The sequence below is a fragment of the Hylaeus volcanicus genome, chromosome 3, assembly GCF_026283585.1.
Source record: "Hylaeus volcanicus isolate JK05 chromosome 3, UHH_iyHylVolc1.0_haploid, whole genome shotgun sequence".
In the NCBI taxonomy this organism is placed as follows: Eukaryota; Metazoa; Arthropoda; class Insecta; order Hymenoptera; family Colletidae; genus Hylaeus; species Hylaeus volcanicus.
The window spans coordinates 10,235,763-10,255,950 of NC_071978.1; the positions used below are offsets into that span (position 1 = coordinate 10,235,763).

At 33.4% G+C, this 20,188-nt stretch overlaps 1 protein-coding gene across 4 annotated transcripts in view; it reads left to right on the plus strand.

The window, feature by feature from the left end:
• The window catches only part of LOC128873174 (transmembrane protein 114), a 40,977-nt gene extending 20,875 nt beyond the window's left edge, over positions 1 to 20,102 (plus strand). For 2 of the 4 annotated variants that reach the window (XM_054116537.1, XM_054116540.1), the window contains exons 2-7: positions 7,235 to 7,299; positions 7,378 to 8,294; positions 8,904 to 9,150; positions 13,624 to 13,701; positions 14,057 to 14,194; positions 15,140 to 20,102. In XM_054116537.1, the coding sequence (XP_053972512.1) occupies positions 8,262 to 8,294; positions 8,904 to 9,150; positions 13,624 to 13,701; positions 14,057 to 14,194; positions 15,140 to 15,390 (747 nt within the window). In that variant the 5' untranslated portion in view covers positions 7,235 to 7,299; positions 7,378 to 8,261 and the 3' untranslated portion in view covers positions 15,391 to 20,102. Of the gene's footprint in view, positions 1 to 6,947; positions 7,067 to 7,234; positions 7,300 to 7,377; positions 8,295 to 8,903; positions 9,151 to 13,623; positions 13,702 to 14,056; positions 14,195 to 15,139 lie in introns of those variants that run through there. The other 2 variants (XM_054116538.1, XM_054116541.1) reach the window with 2 other exon arrangements.
• The last annotated feature ends 86 nt before the right edge of the window (positions 20,103 to 20,188 follow it).

A 20,188-nucleotide genomic window follows, 5' to 3' on the forward strand; every position in this document is an offset into this window, starting at 1 on the left:
CAATTATTCGTAATTAATTGGAACAATGGCTACAATGCCAATTGTTTCATTCATTAATTTTCAATCAAACAAACGCTGAAATAGATATCGTCTTCTATTATGCACCTTCCAATGTTACGTATATCTTTAAGCTCTCAGTGACACTAACCATTTATAGCTTGCATCATTATTGCAAATCATCATCCATCACCATCCTATCTTCGGTCTGTCTTTGAATGCGTCAAAGATTTTACCGAAACTTTTTTCACAGGGCTAATATACTCTTCGCTGACAGCTTGCTGGCGTTTAATATCCCAGTCGTAACGGTTGCTATCCTTTGTACCTACGTAAACTGTCAGCGTGATATATATCTATCGGAATCTATCATCGTTCGGGTCATAAATTTATTTAAGTTCCGCGATTAAGTGAAACACAGCACCGACAGATTGCAGACCCAACACAGCCGCTAATATAACGGATTGAATATTTTACGATCAATGCGCAATGGAGAAGCGTTAAGTTACTTAGTATAATATTACAAGGCCGACAGGAAACTAGGGCAAACTGTATGACACGAAAGGCGATAGGAAAACTATTTCGCTTCGGATACGTCGTTCGGTAAATAAATAATGTTATTGCAGTGCTTCGATCTACGTAGCCTAAAGTTTGAACTTCCAATTCTAATTCTGCGTCATTGCGCAGACGAATGTGGATCGAGGGCAGTATTTCCGTTTGTGTTCCCCATTATGCGATGGAGAACTTTTGGAAACGGTATTGCAAGAAATAGGTAGAAATATGAGAATGACTTTGACAAAGGAAATAAAGAGACGATCACGTTACCAGAGAACATTCGATACCTTTTAAAGTCAGTGACGCTAAAAACAATTTCTACGGTTACGTTCTTTTTTAATCGATATAAGTGGACATTCCCATACGTTCCTTTTGTTCTTTCGAAACGTATCGCCAGCGATCTTCCATGAAATGACCTGTCATTCCGGTTTCCCGGTGTAACGAAGCGCCAGACAGACGTTTCATGAAATTCGACTCTGTCTGGCAATTACATAACTAGACTACTTATACAGATATCAGTTACTTAGCAGAGTGGGCTAAAATTTTATTCGAGGACTGGATGACGAATACAATTAAGATGTAGCAATTTATTCGTGACGTTTAATTAATGCAACAGTTAAAATTTGTATTTTTTTATTTAGATTATCCAATTAATGCGCTAATACTGTTCTCTTACATTTTACATATTATTTCTTAAGATTACTGATCATGCAAATATTTTGTTTGTACTCTATGCCCCAATTAAAATTTTAACTTCTATCTAATAAGTAACAGATACATTTAACGCATAGATATTTATTTAATACAATAATTAAAACTTTTATTTATGTTTCTGATTAAGACAATTTTTGTTTATTTCGTACTTGATCGAAACTTTCATCTAGAAAAGCTCTTCACTCGTCTCTGGTGACGATCAATTTTGACGAACAGTTAACATGCAAATTTCGTGTAATACAGTTCAAATATTTGTCGCTTATCGGAATTCAAGGAAATTATTATCTGCACGCACAAACTAGCCGCGTCCCATGTCACGACCTGAGTTTGTTGAACGCCGATTAAAATACGTAGCAGCGAAGTGAACTGACACGCGAATATAATGCATAATAAATATAGCGACATGGCTTTAAAAAACATGGTATTATCTTTAGCGAGTGTCGGTTAAACTAGACTTCTTTACAATGACACGAAACCATTGAATTAGAAAGTTTGTTGAATGAAAACTCTGGATTGCGGTTGTAAATTTTTTCTTTTTATTTATTTAAAACTCTATGAAACTCTCTAACAATGAGAATTATATGGCGTTGCATAGGTTTGTACATGATACAACTTATCTTACGTCTTAGGGTTAATACAAAGTATTCGTTCTTATTTGGATATCGTGTTTCAAATTTATTTCGATTGCAAATATACTCGTAGTTTAATGGAAGCCGCGCAATGCGCATAAAATGAAATGATTTCGTTGGAAAGATTGGTCAGCCACGTCCATGGAACGAATGTTTGTTCGTTGGATTTTGCGGGTGAAAACCCGTATTCATAAGCATGGTATGAAAGGAAAAAGGGGTACGAGTTTCGCAAACTAGGCCAAATGCCAATAATACCGCAGCTCGATGGGACCTTTTATATTCTTGTCTCCGCCATACTAGATCTCCACACTTCCCCGCAATTGCCTTATTAATGAAATTACTTACCACTTTCGCCAAGCAACGTATCACTCGAAAAGCACCAAAGAATGTTCTAATAAAATTTCGCCCCCTTTATTCTCTAAAAAGTAATTGCATTAAGTGCTCCCTGCATTTTCCTTTAACAGACTTATCGTTGCACGCGGAACACGAAATTCTTCTGGAATAATGGCATTTCAGTGGCAATAAGAGGTTAATTGAAAATTCATTCGCAGCTTGCTTGCTTTGGAAAAATTTCTTCGAGTACAAAAGGAATTATAGTCTTTGCAGGCTTGATGAAACATTTCGTGTAAAGCGTTTTCAGATATGAATTTTAATCTCGTTTGATAGAATTTAAGATAAATTTATTGGAATGAATAGTAGTATAATGGGAAGAAGAACATTGAATGTTTGAAAGATTAGTATAAAATTTTGCAAAATGATTATCAACAGTACAATTTAGAGTGCTATATGTGTTTTATATTGTGTGTAATTTGATAGAAAATTGTGTTGGATTATCTAGTTCCCCTTTCCTATTAAACCTAATTTAATTAGTTATTTTAAATTTTTTACTTTGTGTATTTTGAATATTCAACGTAAAGTAAATTCTAAAAATTGAAACATATACATCCATAGTTAGATAAATTTGAAGAGCGTCTTTAGAAATGTTAAGTTCGATTTTCAGTTCATCAAAAATTAATTTAGGTAGGGTAGTGGAATTAGCGTCATCTAAGCTCTCTGAGTGACGTTCTTGTGTATAATAATTTATGTATACTGGTTGATCGTGAAGATCGTTTTTCACGTCCGCGAATCTCGTAAATCCGGGCTGCACGTGTTGCTATGATAAACACATTCATCGACAAGCCGAGGCGTTAAGATACTTTTGGTGATCGTTCGATTGCCAGCAGTATTTTCATTCGCATGCTATTACGTTCCCTTCGCAGCTAATATCGATATTAAAATTGAAGGGGAACTCGACGTTTGAATCATTCCTTGAAGATAACAATTTATCGTTAGGATGTACTTCAAATGTACTTGCTACTGATTCATTTCCTTAATGGACAAATTTGTAAACAAACGTATTAAATCTCTTTTAAATTATTTTTTTTATATAATACAAATGATAATGTAAATGATAGGTGTGCATATTAAAGCAAGAGCACACCTATATGTTCCTATCTGTAAAACAAGTCTCAAATAAATTAACATTTAGTAAACAGCGCATTCAAGTGTTCAATCGATTTTAGATAAATATAAACACAGTGTAATATGTGAATACTTTTGTTTCATTGACACTTCATTGTATATTTAAATATCGATTGTTTACTTTAATGTTAAAAATTTAGAAAGGTTTTATGTTCGATTAAACAGGATATTTTTGTACCAGTAAAACTTTTTCGTTGTAATTTACTGGATGATACAGTCATACAGAGAATATTTGAACGAGAAATTTCCATAATAAGGTGCAGAAAATTGGAGTTTTGCCTGTACCAAATTACATGGACAAGCGAAATCAATATCAGTTACATTTTCTAGCGTTCCACCTGTTTCATATATTTTCCTCTCAGCAAATTTATGTAACACGATCTGAGAGACTGTTTCCATACAAAGTTTACAAAGTATTTTTCTCCCAGTTGCACACAACTACAACTTCCAAATATATGTAGTTATTCAAGGCTATTTCTGACGTAAATTAAATGTTTATACTATACAGTTACATTCTTACGTTAAGTTTTCTGTTAAAGCTACAGGCCATTTTTAACCTTTACATTTCGTCGTTATTAAAATTGTTGACTAATAAAATTTGCCTGTGCCGTTCTACCGCCTGCAGTAGACACAGACAGTCTATGTCAGCCATCGAATACGTTACTTCTTATAAGCAGAGGTAGGCAAAATTGATGCCAAGATAATAAATTGAACATTTTTTTTGTCATTTATTCTACCAAAATTACAATTTGAATTATAAAACGATTTGTTGAATAAAAATTATAAAGTGATCTTATACTTCACGGTAAACAAAGACACTTCTAAATAACTGCTTCGTGGAATAAACGCGATGAACGAATCACTGTTTGTTTTATTATTCGAATAAAATTGTGCTCGTCCCTATTCGTAAACATTTAATAAAGTATCGTCGCAAATTCTTTCGTGGTTACGGTTCAGGAATTCAAAAATTAATTACACGTTGCAGAGCTACCATGATGACATAAACAATAAATTCGATGTTCAAAGTACGTCTGCCTTGTTCCCGTTCAAATATAAACTCTACGTGGTGAATAACTTGGTCTTTGTATTTTACGCCAAAATAATTGTGGATGAATTATTCAAGAGAATTTAATTAATGAGTTGCTCCATCGGTATGCATATCTAAACGAAATTACGAAGCAAAGTAGAGTATACCTTCGATTTACAGTGAGATGTCTGGCATTCGATGGTGTCTTGCCAAATTTATGCCCGGCCACTGGTTCGCATCGAAACATTCAGAGTTTTAGTTCTCCAACCCTCATGTGAATTTCTATGCTCGAGTCTATTTTTCTTCGTGCACTATTCTCTCATAAATATGTAGAGCGATTAGCGAGCGAAATGTTAAAAGGAAACTTTTATTTTTATCTTTCTATTTATTCCCATTTTTATTATCTGACTGATATAATTAATGGAGAACCATTATTCATTTCTTGCACAATTTTGGTATAATTTTACAACCAAAATTCTTAGGCCTTTTAGTTTTCTTTTTTCAATTGATATTTATATTTTTCTACTTTTGTAATATCAAAACCACAGTGTTTTGCTTAACATCCTGTTTGTATCTGTCTGCTCTCTTACACATTTAATTCATATTTTTAATTTTTACATCTGTTTTGTAATTTTGTAGCATTGATATCAAAGTGCTCGATTCTCTATAATTGCCTCATGTTTGCATTCGTCTATGTGCATATCATTGACAGAAATTACTGTAAATTAAAGTAGTATCTCTTTGTTAGTAATATAAATTCATGTTGTCATTGTTCAGTAACAATTTACTTAAAAATCTCAGTTAATTTCGAGCCTGAAAAATACCCAAACACTAAAACTACCAATGACTATCTGTACTCGGTGATTTTAATTGCGCATTGATGGACAATTCTACAACAATAAATATCTTCTATTTCGCCGAGATAGCCCATTATTTCTATATTTTATCATTTTTAAGTAAGCTTGATCGTCATTATTTTACCTAGATTCCAGTCGAAACGTTGCGCGAATAATACCAATACGCATTGTTGTGGCTACGAAAAAAAAAACTGCCATTTATATAATCCTCCAGTCAAACATCGATCCTCGTACACAATTGACACGACCATTCGTTTGCACGCTGGCAAGTCTCTAAGCCTTGTCATCGGATTTATTTGTCAAGAGGTGTCTTAACAAAAGGTGGCCAGAACCATTATTTTCTGGCATAAGCTTCGATCCGTCACGACGCAGGAGTTTTCTTTTTTGCTTACTCTCTCCGCTCGCTATACCGACAGTTGCCGCTCTTTTGGCACGGTGATATGGTAACAACGCGACGTTCCACGAATTTCTCTCAACACAAAGACCGAGGAACATCCTACGAGTTAACCGACGACGAGCATGGGTCGTAAAGTGTGCGTGGAAGTTAGCTGGTAGCGCCTTTCAGATCTCGATGCTGCTTCCATTATAATAATTCAGGCTTCGAAATGCCTCGTGTCATTTTATTTTCAGCTGCTACTCGATTTCACTTTTTTTTTTTCAAGAATTATTTTGCTTCCCGAATACGAACGCGCGAGCTTTGTTACATTGTGGCGCGATAGACGACGCTTGAATGTTTCTTTGCGCAACACTGTTATAGGTTACGAGCAAAGGAAAGTTGTGTGAGTCAATTATTATTTTTAACGTGAGCTTAATGCGCAAAACGAGTGGTTTCATCGGAATATTGATTATATTCAAACGTAAATACAGAGAGCGAATGAATTGGCATCTACGTGGTATAAACATTTAAAAACTAAAAATTCTTAGATAATGGATTTCGGATCAGGTATACGTTATTTTAAATTTTATTGTAATTTCATGTATTGTTCGGTACTAATCATGTACTTGTAAAGGGAAGGGTAGTCTGAATTGGACCACTTTGGTTATAGTTTAAAATTGGAATATTTTTAATTGTCTGAGTGATAATACTTTAGATGTATTTGTCAGAGTTATCGCAATTCGAGGAAATGCGATTATGGCAATGTTGCAAAGAAAAATATGTTTTCACTATTTTCTTAAAGAAACTTTTATTTGGTCTAATGAAATCGATAGATAAATTGTACAAAATTTGTTCAGGTTTACTAATCTCTCAAGACTATAGAATTTCTGGCGTTCAAAAAATATATTTATATTCTATATAAATAATATACAAATTTTAAGATAATAATGATATTTAAAATAAATAGAACGAAGTAATGAAATAATAATTAAAGTAATATTTATAAGAAAATATTTTATATTTTATATGATGGTTTACTATTTTACACGAAAATGCTTTCAACATGAGAAACTGTAATTTAAAGACACGTGTCATAGCCAGCAATGAAAGACAAAACCTGTTAAATAACGATAACGAGTAGCTATGGCGAAGTGTCTCTAGCTATTATCTTGGCGTATTTCTTCTTGGCCAATTATTGCGACATGGATTGAGAACAAAGGGAACGCTTTAAATAAACTGTGCCATTTCGAAGACTGAGTTCGCGAAAAAGTTTCCTCGTGCCCGTTTCAATACTTTCGGATTCTGTCATATTATTCATTTTTCACTTTAAAATTCAGCGTCAAGATTGATTCTATTTTTGAGAACACACTAAAATATCGTCTCAAAATAAGTAGTGAATTGACAGCTTCTTTGTAGAAATATATTTTTAGTAATAATTAATATAAATAATACTTGTATATTCATTGAAATTAATTTTAATATTAACACATTATATCTTACGCATGACAGATAAGACTTTTATGATAATTTATGTATTCATTATTGTATATTCAATTTTCAGGTGATTCGCGCAAAATTTTAATGGAATAATGGAATAAACAAGGAACCAGAAGCCCAGACAATAAAGTGAGTCACATTTTTCGTAAATTTTGAAACAATTATGACGAATAATATTTGATGGGTTAATTCTTGCCATTATTGTAGGAAAGACATGGAAGTCACCGAATGGAATTCATCGATCGAAATGACAAATATGACTACAACGAGTACCAGGGAAAAATAATGATGTTTGACAATTAAATTGATGTGAAGAGAAACAGAGATTAGAGGAGAAATAAATCAAGAAATCTTTATTTCAAAGAAACAAATATTCGATCAGCAGTAAAAGGCGAAGAAGTTTAGTTTTGTGTTAAAACTAAAAAATCAGCGAAATGTATGAAAGTACTCTGCAAAATTAATTAAGAAAATATTACGAATACAACAGCGAAATATAAAAAAAACCTTTAAAGGAAATGAAAGAATGTAAGAAAGTATGTAATCAACATATTAAAAGAATAATCGAGTCTAATGTGACGTCGCACATCCTTCAAGAAATAATATAAATTTAGAATCTACAAGTATGTAGACAAGTGAAAAAGTGATGGTTTAAAACAGAAAAATTATAAAATAATATTTAACACACAGTCTTAAAACGTACTTCAAGTTTAACTAAAACAGCAACAAATAAAGTGTTATAAACGTGGTAAAAACTTTCATGTAAAATAAACGCGACTCGCACATCATACTTAATTGATAAAAAAAAGATTATCAAAAGGAACTCAGAACACGTCTATCTTTCTGAAAATAAAATGAAGTTTCGTTTTAATATTTCGAAATCTGCGTAACCTTTTTTATTAAACACTTGCTCAAAGGAATTCCGATGAAAATTTTGTGAAAACGTTTTCCCTAACATGTAGCGAATGAGTATCTGCAGTGTGGTGGCGCATTCAGTTCGTAAACCGATTAAACCGAGCCACAAAGGAAAGTAAAGATCGTAAAATTGGTACCGGATACGAGTTTCCGAATCGATATCAAGAAAATTGATCGAAATGGCGAGTCGAATGAAGTCGCTGTACAATCAGGTACGTATTATTTTTCATCGTTTTTCTGCGTTATACTTTCCTGACATTCGAAACGAACCATTTGAGTTTAGTCCTTTTGAAATGACATGTAGTAATAAAAAGTAATTCGTATAATGTATATTTCTTTGAGCTTTGAATAGAGACGAGGGAAACTTTCTTCGAATAGATATAAATTTATTCGACTGAACCGTTATTGAAATTGTAATTAATAAAAGTTAATTCTATAATCAACATTCTACTTATTATTGAGGACTTATAAAATAAGAAGTTGTTCAATTTTAATTCGCTATTCGTAATTTATCCGCGATTCTAAGAATCTTCCTTGGTATCTCCTGTGATAAGAAACTTCATTCTTTAAACGATTTATGAACATAAACTATTCGTCGAGTCACTATATATAGTTGGCAACATAGAACATTATGCGAATACTGTTACAAAGCTGGTGGTTTATGTATATTTTTATTAAGATCGTTATTAATAACGTATAAAGAAGAAAACATTAGTAAACGTGGTAAAAAACACAACGTGTACATTATACTTAATTAACAAACAAAAAAGTGTTATAATCTAAAGGTAATGTATGGGTACTTTGTTACTCCCGTTGCTCAGGTTATCTTTGAGAGGCGAATTCTTCTGGGTTGCACGGTTCTCGTGGGATTATCAGTTTGCGTATGGTCGGTGGCCATTGGAACCAATCATTGGTTCACCATTAAAGCACCGAACGAAGAAGGTTTACCTCTCGGAGATGCGGGTAAAGCCGGTAGAAAATTGATCTACAAACAGATGGGTCTATGGAGTAGCTGTACCCATGGCTTGGCACCGGAGTCTGTAAATTCCAGTACCATGATACCTTACAGTAAGTAGAATTAATTTATTAAGAAAGCATTGCCATCATAGAACGTCTCTTAAATTTAAAACATTATAGGATTCAGGCACTGCAAAGAATAGAATTAATCCTACACTCTTTAAATTGCAATGCAAATTTAAACCTTTACTACAGTTCCAATTTTAATTACCCATCACATTTCATTCATTTATCTATTATTTTATCTATCTAAACCAAGAAGAGCCTATTTTCTGTTTTTATTATTTGAAATTTTGGTTATTATACGAACGAACGTGTACCAAGAAAACAGTCATAATTACTTTTGGTCAAAAGGACTTCACTTTTCCGAGGAGTATTAAAAATAAATTAAAAAATAGAAAAATAAAGTACAAAGTGAAAATAATAAAAGAATTGTGAAATGAAGATTAGTATAAAAGAAACTATAAACAGATAAGAATGCTCCCTTCGTTGTGGAATAAAGGATCCACATTCGTGTGGTATTTGATCCGAAGTATAGATGACCATTTAACTCCATGAAACAACTAATTGGTGTCAATTAAAAGTGATTCCAATTCGAACGTATTTACAGATCGATAACGGCAACGAGGCTTGAATTAAAACAAGCTGACATAACAGTCTCTGCCAACTAGTCTCTTTGTGGCTGGCACGAATGTCTTGCAGCATGCTTTTCCGATAATTGAACACGCTACGCGTAATTTACAATTAGACGTGCCTGTCTCCGACGCAACGTTGCACGTTGTTTAAACCGTGCGCTAAGAGATTTTACGGCTTCATAAAATTGATTATTGCGAATTCCGACGGCACTATATTAAAGCCGCGGAAAATATGCAACGAAATGCCAACTGCCCGAGTGAAAAGATGGTGGCGATGTGTCAAGAAAGGCGGGATCGTTGACCTATATAAATAATGGAGATATACGCAGAATCACGAACATTGTTTCCAATTGTTATTGGCGGAAAACCTTTTACCAAAAGAATGGAGAAGTTCACGCACCAATAATTCACGGATGCTTTGATACGCTTTCTGGATTCGGTTTTAGATTGAAACTTTGATCCATCCTTGATAAACGAATTAAAAGAAGAAGTAAGAGTGGAATCACTTATGCATTATATTTATTGATTTGACACTGCAAATAAGATTCTGAAGTAAATCAAAATAAATCTATGGTTAGGTAGAGCACGTTATATTTTTATTAAATATTCATATTTAAGTGTTTCTATTTATTAAATAATAAAAATCGAAATGTTATTACATTTTCTACTTATATATATTAAATAGAAGTAATGTTACGCATTTAAATTTCGATTCCTAAATAATGAAAAATATAATATAGGTAGTCAATGCTAGTTGGGTCTCATAGCCAAAAATAGTTTAAATAGAAAGGAGACCTGCAGAATAACATCCAGAAAACAGTCAGAATTAGCATAATAAATATCTTTCAATATTCTCTGAGGAATTCTGTAGGTTCTGTTGAAATTTTCTCTTAAAGTTGGCTCTTATTGGTGTTTATTTCGGAACTCGGACTACGTAGTTGAGACTAATATGTATAATTATAATTTGTTTACTGCATTCATCACAAGTTGGAATTTCACTATGGTTAATCAACTGAATAATCCAATGACCGTAAAGGGTATAGAATGGAAAATAAATTTTTAACACTAGTCTTCATGTTATAATTAAAAAGTAAACCACAAATAAAATTAAACTAAAATCCAGCTAAAATCCTAACAAAAATAAACATAAGAGCTCATTAGCCCAATGCTGAACAGATTAATCGTCGATTGCGTTATCTTCTCTCGTTTACCTGTTTACATCATTTACTTCAGATCAAACACCCACGCGAAGCCCTATAGGAGCGTTTGATTTATTAGTTTCTCGGTTAAAGTCGAAGCCATCCGGGCAAGCAGATTTCCATCGAATCTGTCATCGACAGCTTTACCACCATGTAATAAACTAAACGTAATTACAAACAACTCGCCTCGATACTTCATCCCTCAAACGTTTATTCATACTTGAGCATTCTATTTACATCGGGATTGGCAATCCACTTCTTCTTCTCTCTTCGTGGCTCTTTGATCGTCTGTTTAAATACCCCCGATCAAATGCCGTGCCGGAGGTTCGTGTTTTCCCCGAGAATTTTTTCCCCTAAATCGTACACACGAAATTCGTGCGAGAAAAGCGTGGCCGGTATTAATATCGCCGGTTCCACATTGTGCAGTTAATCAAACAGTGTCAGAAACCGCGTCTGCAGCACTGCGCTCACTTATCATGCGTCACGCTCGGTGTTCCACATGTGTGCTCCATCATGAACACGTCAGAGTTACTAAATTACAGGAGTGTATGCTCAACGTAGTACCTGTTACGTCTCTATGAGCGCACATGAACTTTATCATCGTGGTTTCTCAGTTTGCAATTATGGAGATTAGCTGAAGAAATCGTTTAACCAATTGGGGCTATGGCGGAATTGTTCTTTCGATTCAACGATGACTATGCGGATGTTGTAACGATAATTTTTATTTTGTTTTATTATAAGCTGCTTGATAACGTGGACTCTTGGTTTCTTATTTTGTTTTGAATTTTTTTATTGTTTACATTTTGTGCATTCTTATTGCTTCAGGTATTATTTCTTCATTGTTACTTTGTTAGTTTTTGAATTAATTTGTATTTACATAATCTCGAGTCTTGGGCAGAGAGTGAAACAGTACCGTGTTCGTGCATTAGGTAAATTTAAGATAAAGTGACCATTAATTTTCTGGGGAATAACGAATGGGTTTAACGGTCGTAAAGTCGAAATTGTACCGAGAATTTAATAACAAGATTTACTGTTCGCGTCGGGTTTACGAAGTAGTCGCGCTGCTTTATGACAGTGCTTTTGTTACACATAAAAATATGCACCGGGGTCCTTTAGTTTGAAAATGCAAATGTAAATATCAAGAAGAAGAGATAGAGATGCAATTCTATTCAACTGTTCACTCCAACTTCTTCTTTCATTTACATATCTACGCATACGAATTCCTTCTTTTACTTCTTTCCCCTTCATTATTTAGATTATTTACTCCAATTCTCTCTTTTATTTCTGAAATTACTCGTCATTACTTCACGTTGAATTTCTGCATGTTTACTTGTTTTATTAAATATACAACAAACTAAGAGCACAATGCGCTTTTTGATAATAAATTGATTTCTCGTTTTTTTAGACAATATTATTCGAATTTTTAAATAATTAATCAACGAAACGACGTAACAGTAAATTTTAGAAAAATGATTGTAAAGAAAATGTTGATTTCTTTCAATAATTACACTTACTCATCATCAAGTTCGTAACTTGAACATTATTTTCGTCATGGCTATCAAAAGAAATCCCAATTCTAAGGGAAACGTTGATTTCTTTCTGTAATTGTACTCTCCATCAATTTTATATAATTCTTCAAGCTTATAAATTAATGGACATTCATTTAGTTGTCTCCAGAAAAAAAAATTCTACTTTATATCTTCTAAATCTCTTTCAGTATTCGCTTTACCTCATTTTTATTCGACTAGAAGGCAGAGGGATAACGGGCAATTGGTATTAATTTATACAGTAAAGCTTACGAACACCTTGCCTTGCATGACTCAACAAACTAAACGACGATCCCGGAATATATGAAAACTTTTCGAATATCCGTCTTCCGTTTTCCTCTCGTGGTTGTGCTTTTCCCATATTTACGGTCACTGTGTCCTTTCCTTTATCCCGAGGCTTATTAAGAAAACACACGAGTTCCTTGGAACAAGAGGAAACTGTTTGCGGAAGAAATGAACCAAGGTAGCGAAATAATTCAATGAAAATGATTTATTTGAAAAGAAACCAGTAAATTTTAGTATGATTTGTAACCTCCTTGGTTTTCAACATTTTCATTTGGCGAATAAAATATTCATTATGCGCTTAAAGTTATTTAAAATTGGTTATTTAAATTTGGTAAGTGGATTAAAAAATTAAAATGTATTTGTGAATTTTGATAATTTCTTGATGTGCTTCTTATATCCAAATATATAAAATCACAACGTATAGCAAACAAATATTAAAAAAAACACAGCAGGTACAGACTCGAGAATGACAGTAGGATTGTAATTATCCAAATTAAAATTTTTCTTCTCAGTAATTAGAAAAATGAGCTACGTTTTAGAACACATTCATTCGTGCTGGAAATAGGTTAATGCACAGTATAAATACTGATTATAGCGTTATTGTCTCCGAAACGATTTTTAAAGGCATAGAAGCTATTTATCGTGATCTGAGACACGAATGAGGCATACTAGCCAACGGAAGATAAGGGGATAAAAGAAATGGTAAATGGAGGATACGAGAGAAATGAAGATAGATGATGCGATCACGGTACACCGCGATTTAACTTTCGTTGATTTGTGCACCACCCTTGCGAGCAACCAACTAATTCTACATCAATTAGTCGCTGTTAAATTTTCAATGTGATGTTGCTTTTCCAGAAGAGTGCAAGAATCAGAACATGTTCCCGACTGAATTGCAGATCAAACTGGATCCAGGATTGAACAGAACTGTCCTTAGTAAGTGATTAAAACTGTTAGAAATTATTAAATAGGTAAAATCGATGCACAGTACTTACAGTAGTCTCTATTGATTGTGAACAGTGAAACGGGTTGACATTTTTTCTTCTAAACAGTAGAGTTATTGTTTATCGTATTTTATGAAATTATAGAACAGCATTACCAAAAATTTGTCAACTGTGAACGCTCCTTTTTATCTTAATAAGCAATGTAAATTACATTTATTCAAGATTTATGTTGTGAATACGATTCAATCCATAGGAAAATGAATCGTTTAATTTTATCCTGTAATTAAAAGGAATCACATATCAAATGGCACATGTTAATTATGGAAATGTGACGCAATTGCTTTCAGGTTACTCGAGGACACAGGTATCGTTCGCAGTAATCAGTTTATTTGTGATGATAATGGGCTTTAGTTTCTCGATTTACACGTTCCGGAATCCACGATACATGTTCAAACGACTGGCCGGCGGAATACATTTCATCAGCGGTAATTAATTTGAATATGAGTTTCTAGATCAATTCGATCGTTTGAATTTTATTTCATATTAATCATACTGAGATTACAAAAGATACCAATATACAACTAATTGAAATACTAAAACTGACATAGCTGACAGTGTTTTTTAATTCTTTTAATTTGTAATTTATTTGTTTTAGAAGCACATGGTTCGTCATCATACTTGTGTTTTTCGTTTCTTTAATTTTTGTAGGCTTATGGCACAGTTTACAGAAAACGAGTTTATTACACTCCCTAATCGTGAAAAATAGTAAATAGAGAATAAAGGTAAATAGTGAAAATCGTTTCTGATAAAGAAGTCAGTAACTAGATGAAAGTACACGTAGGTGTTGAAGTTTGTGTACTCCACCTCGTCACTCAGAGTATATATTTATAGAATCTAATATCGAGAAAATTTCCAATAAGGTGAATGAACCATGCAGGTGAATGCATCGGGGGATGATTCCCTTTTATTCACAGTACAATGAAAATAGGTCTGGGGTTGATCTGATCAATTGCGTGTCAATTCGGTGCAATGTCAATGAGTAAATGATTCTATCACAAAATGAGGTTTCATGGACTAGGAAGTACAGGGTCGGGCACTTAAGCTGGGTCACCTCGATAACTTGTTTTTAAGAATGGAACAGAACAATGGGTGACCTGCAGCGGCTACATATATCCTATACAGGGTGTCTCTAAAGTTTGGACGCTAAGGACAATTTTCCGAAATATAACATTTATTACCTGATTCGATTTTTATTAACATTTCCTATGTGTCCAAATCGTTATGGACACCCTGTTAATAATATATAGCTCCTATGATAAAAAGCTTTGATCTCAGTTGATAGAAAGGTGGAGAAACACTTTTACTGTCGCCTCTTCACCTTGTAAAGCACTACTCGAATTCGCATAATCGATACTTCCCTTACGTTTCAGGTGCATGTAACATGGTGGTTATACAGGTGCTCCTGTCATCGATCGAGTTCGAGAGCCAAAATGTGTCCGCGACGTTTCCAACGGGCGCGATTATGAGGTACGACTTCTCCCTGATCCTTGCATGGATCGTGTTTCTCTGCAATCTGCTGGCAGGATGCGCCTTCATGCTGTTCTCCAGGAAGAGGAAGAGGGACAAGGCGCCCACCGAAGAGATCGCAATGGCCGACGAACCGACCATCATCGGGCGTTGATCCATTTATCCGTCATTTGTGCCTAGACAGACTCGTGTCAGAAGAAACTTGTGAATTGGGGGACACGTCCGTCAGAAGAAATGTTATGTACATACGCATTGTACGTGAGGTAACACGGCGATCGTTCATAGACACTGCTTCGAATGATGGGCTCACAATGTCATCGATATTGCAAATCTTGTGGTTACAATATTGCGGTCATTCGTTGAGAAACTTAATAACAGGACTCGTTGTCTTGGTTCGGTGAATTGTAGAGTTATCTTCCCACAAATTCATGCCACTTGTTGTTTTGCTATTCGAATTAATATATAGAATGTACCTCTAAGTGTTATTAAAAAATGTAATTATTGTTCCTTTTTACGATATTTCTCCACCATCCTGGCGAAGTCATTTTATCGTCGCCATAAAATTATTGTATTTCTATTTAGTAAGTATAAGCACAATTTGCGGCACGAAATTATGGGATGATATACATTCTGGTTAATTAATTAATCTTTTGGAGAATTGTGGATTGCACCTGCAAGATAAAACGTTGACTAATTAATTAATCTTTGTGGAAAATTGCGAAAATGCTGTGATTTATTCATTCAGTCTTTCAACGTGTAACCTTTTAATAAAGTACCTTTTAAGGATGGCAATGAATATATCGGTTTGCATATGGAAAATAAAAACATTGCTAGTAATCTTAATAACTACGGTGTACAGTACTAGTTTATCATTCGAAACTTAATAAAACTTTCTTTCTTTGCACTGCAGACAAGTCCATTGAACCGTCGCTTGTTTGTATTATTTATCAATAGAGTACTCGAAGTACAGTTGCTTAGAACGTTGTTCTCGGTAGGCACAATGACCCCAGCTGGTTTTAAAATTGCAATCTATGTTAAATGTACAGATCTTGTAGAAAACTTTGGCTTCTAACGTAACAGGGTACTAGTAACTCTGAATTTTGACCGAATTGTAAAGCATGAAACTGAAATTGCCATTTACATGCGTACAGAGCTCGTTGTTTCTATCGAGCTCAAACAAACCGTTGATATCGGCTGAATACTAAAACTCGATTGCATTGCTATTCCCCGCAACATCTCACCCCCATCCCCAAGTGGTTCGATGAGCCAACATAATTGTAAGACACAGTATCCTATCGAAATAGTAGAGAGTCGCGAATTATCTCACTGTTTCGTTACAAATTGTTGATGAAGAAGTTTACAGCGAGAACAATTCGAAACTGGATCAACGATAAATGCTATTTTTGTACTACACCAGATTATTGAAATTTAAGATACTATTAATCGGGACCATTGAGGGAAAATCATCAAAAGATCTCGTTTACTTCGTTCTGCCAAGATCATTTTTTATTGATTTCACGTGAAAAGAGACTTTTTCAAATGTATCGATATCCAAGAGAAATTCAATATTTTTATTTACAGAATATAAATGGTCCAATAGCAACAATTTAAAATATTAGATATACTAACATGTATTTTTCCACGCTATTCTATAACTCTACTCTAAACTGCAGATCGCAGTTAGGTTCTTATCCTCGTCACTTGCTTGTGGCCGAAGATCGTTGAAGATACTTAAATTTTAAGAATACGTCTCTATAATTAGAGCAAATGGTACGAAATGTAATTAAGGATCTTTTCTTATCATCGTGTGACTTTCTAGTCAACTTATTGTGAGAAAGTAGGGGGCAGTTCTATTAGCGTCTACTTGATAGGAGAATTTCTATTTTTCTTTAACGATAATGCTGTTTAACAATAAAATTAAATATTGGTACGCGAAGATGTCTAAAGTCATGGTTTCTTTTATATAATGAATGTAAAGAGGAGAAAAATGTTATTGTTCTCGACTTTAGTACGTTAATTTCAGAAATTCATATTTGCATTATTACTGTCACTTCGGCAATTTTTATCAAATGTTTAATAGATCTTCAAAAGACATCTTTCTTGCGTTTGAAAAGTTCAAATAAAACTCGATTTTCACTTCGAAAGAGTTAATAAAACAAACGCTGTAGCAGCTTCTAGATTTCAGAAAACAGAAACGTTCAAAGGGTGCTCTGTGTATATGAAAATAGAATTTATAACGAAAGTATGGCATTCTGACTAGCCACTGTGATCAGATAGTAAGCAGAATAATAACATTTATCTGTAAATAAGTATTCAGACGTAATTGTTATCCGAACGGATCAAGTTGCTTGACTATCATGCTAAAGTTACGAAAGATAAAATCAACATTTGATGTCACTACCATTTTCTATGAGAGAAAATAGAATTTAAAGGTTAATTAATTTGAATTAATTTTTATATCGTCATCGGCATACATTCGTTCCATTAATTACGAAAATAATCTATGTACAACTTCAAAGTTTGAGGAACCTGCAATTTTAGGTGGAATTATCCTAAAATTTCCAAAGAAACATCACTTTTCGATGACATTACCATTTTTGTGAATGAGCCATTGTGTTTTTAGAATTTCAAAAAAGGTAACGTCAAATGATTGGCAATTGATACATTATTTACTTGTTTCTATGATTGTACTTGTCTTCATGAATACTTACTTCGTACCAGAATGTTCAGTCGTTTTACCCTGAGAAGGTCCACGCTTTAACAATTAATTCGTATCAATTAATTTAAAGTAAGTTTATCAAAAGATATTATTTATAGACAAATAAAAATAAAATCGAAAGTCTTGATAGCCTTGGCAGGGTAAAAATGACTATTAAGAGTAACCTAGTGGCTTTAAGTTAAGGCTGTAATTGTCCACGCTATCCCGGTCAACAGTTGTACAACGTCTGTACTTGGTGTATGCATAAGTTTTGTAGGTTTCGTATAATTAAACGCATTTAGTTCATAAATGCCAATAAATCGTTTCTTATTACCAAATGTTTTTGATGTTGCCATGACTAGTCAACTTGCACTCAAACAAATGTTAACTGATCATACTTATTGACATAATCTCGTTTTTAGCTCGTTTGTTAAGTGTAGATTCCATTTGGTTAATAAAGTAATTCAGCACAAAAATCTGCAAACCTTATGCACCTAATATAATTACAACGATTTTCTTTTTTCTAAAACGAAAATCAAAGATTGTTATCGCGAAATTAAGCGCTACGATATAAAATTATTCAACACGATAGTTAATTGCGTCTACGATTCTAGTCAGAATTATCATGATCACAAGCTCCACAACATAATCAAGGCCATTTCATTCCTTATAAAAGGGAATCAACTACCGATCTTTTTAGATAAAGTATTTCACGCTAAGATATCAAGCAATTTAATATGATTACCTAGTTTATATTTCTAGTCAAATTTATCATAATAATCAGTTTTACAATGTCTACGTAACGAAAGCGATTTAAATCTCCATCTTTTCCACGAGAAAGTATTTTATATTAAAGTACCAAGCTACTCAAATTTACTATTAACTACGTCTACGATTGTACTCTAAGTTATCATGATCGTCCGTTCTACAGTATTTATTATACATAATTAAGACGACTCGTTGAAAGATCTTCTAATTATGCGAATGATCGATCGAGTTTTCAAGAATGGAAGCAGAGTGAATAAATTTTAGCAGATTTTGATCTACCTCTGCTTGTAACGTATTATTAAACATAAAACACAGTATTGCGTGTATAACTTACTTTTCTAACTCTTTACTGACACCATTCTGACTCTCTAGAGCTCAATTGGACGCTGTCTATGTAATCAAGGCGGTTTTAATCCCCGGAATAAGGGATGTTTATGTCCGAAGACATAATTTTGTGTTCTGTTAAGAATTTAAACACGATTTCTTATTCTCAACAAATGCTGTTTCCTCTCAATTTAACGTTATGTACAAATGTTTCAATTTTCTGGCACTGTGGAAATTAAGATTTCCTCGACGACGGAGGTCTTATGTTTGTTTATTTATTATGGACTCATAAAGTGTGCGAGGACTTACAAGAAACTTACATGTCAGCTTGCAGACATAAAGGGCAAATACTTAACATGTATATTATTTATATTCCCATTTGCAATGCATTGAACAATATGTGTTTGTTTGAGTTTCAAGTTTGTTGTCCAATGAATCTCCATTTAAACGAATCAACGTTCGCCAATTGAAATGATATACTTTATGTCTCGAAATGTTTTAAGCAAATGCGACATATTCGGTGAATACAATTTTGTATAGACTAAATCCGACATATAATTCTTTTAAAAAATATTATGCGAAATGGTATGCTCAAAATAATTAGAATATAATATTCTTGAATAAGGTATATAATAATCCATAACTTATTCACAGCTCACATGCGACAAAAATATTCAACAACCATGAGGTATGTTAATTATCTGCGCAGTATAATTCACTGTAATTTGCAACAAATTACATGCAGCATGAGTATGAAAACTTTATTTCATATCCACATGGACATGCTACATTAATATTACTCATATGTTGAAATATTCTAAGTTATCGTTCAGTTTTCGCGAAAGAATTATTATATTGTTTGGCGAACGTTTGTTTAAACATGACTTACACGGGAATGTCTCGTTGAAAGTTCCTTCGCCTTTTGCTTGTTATATATAAGCGGTTGCCCACACGATCTGATAAAAGACATACATACAAATATACATACACATATACTTTATACATGTGTACGACAAACATGAGAATGATTGTAACATGATCTTTTCCATGATCGAAATAAAGCGTATTCACGTATATCAACCGGATTTACCATATTTTCATCTGAAACATTTTTGTCTGTATATATACATATAATATACATTTATAAATGATACTTAAATAA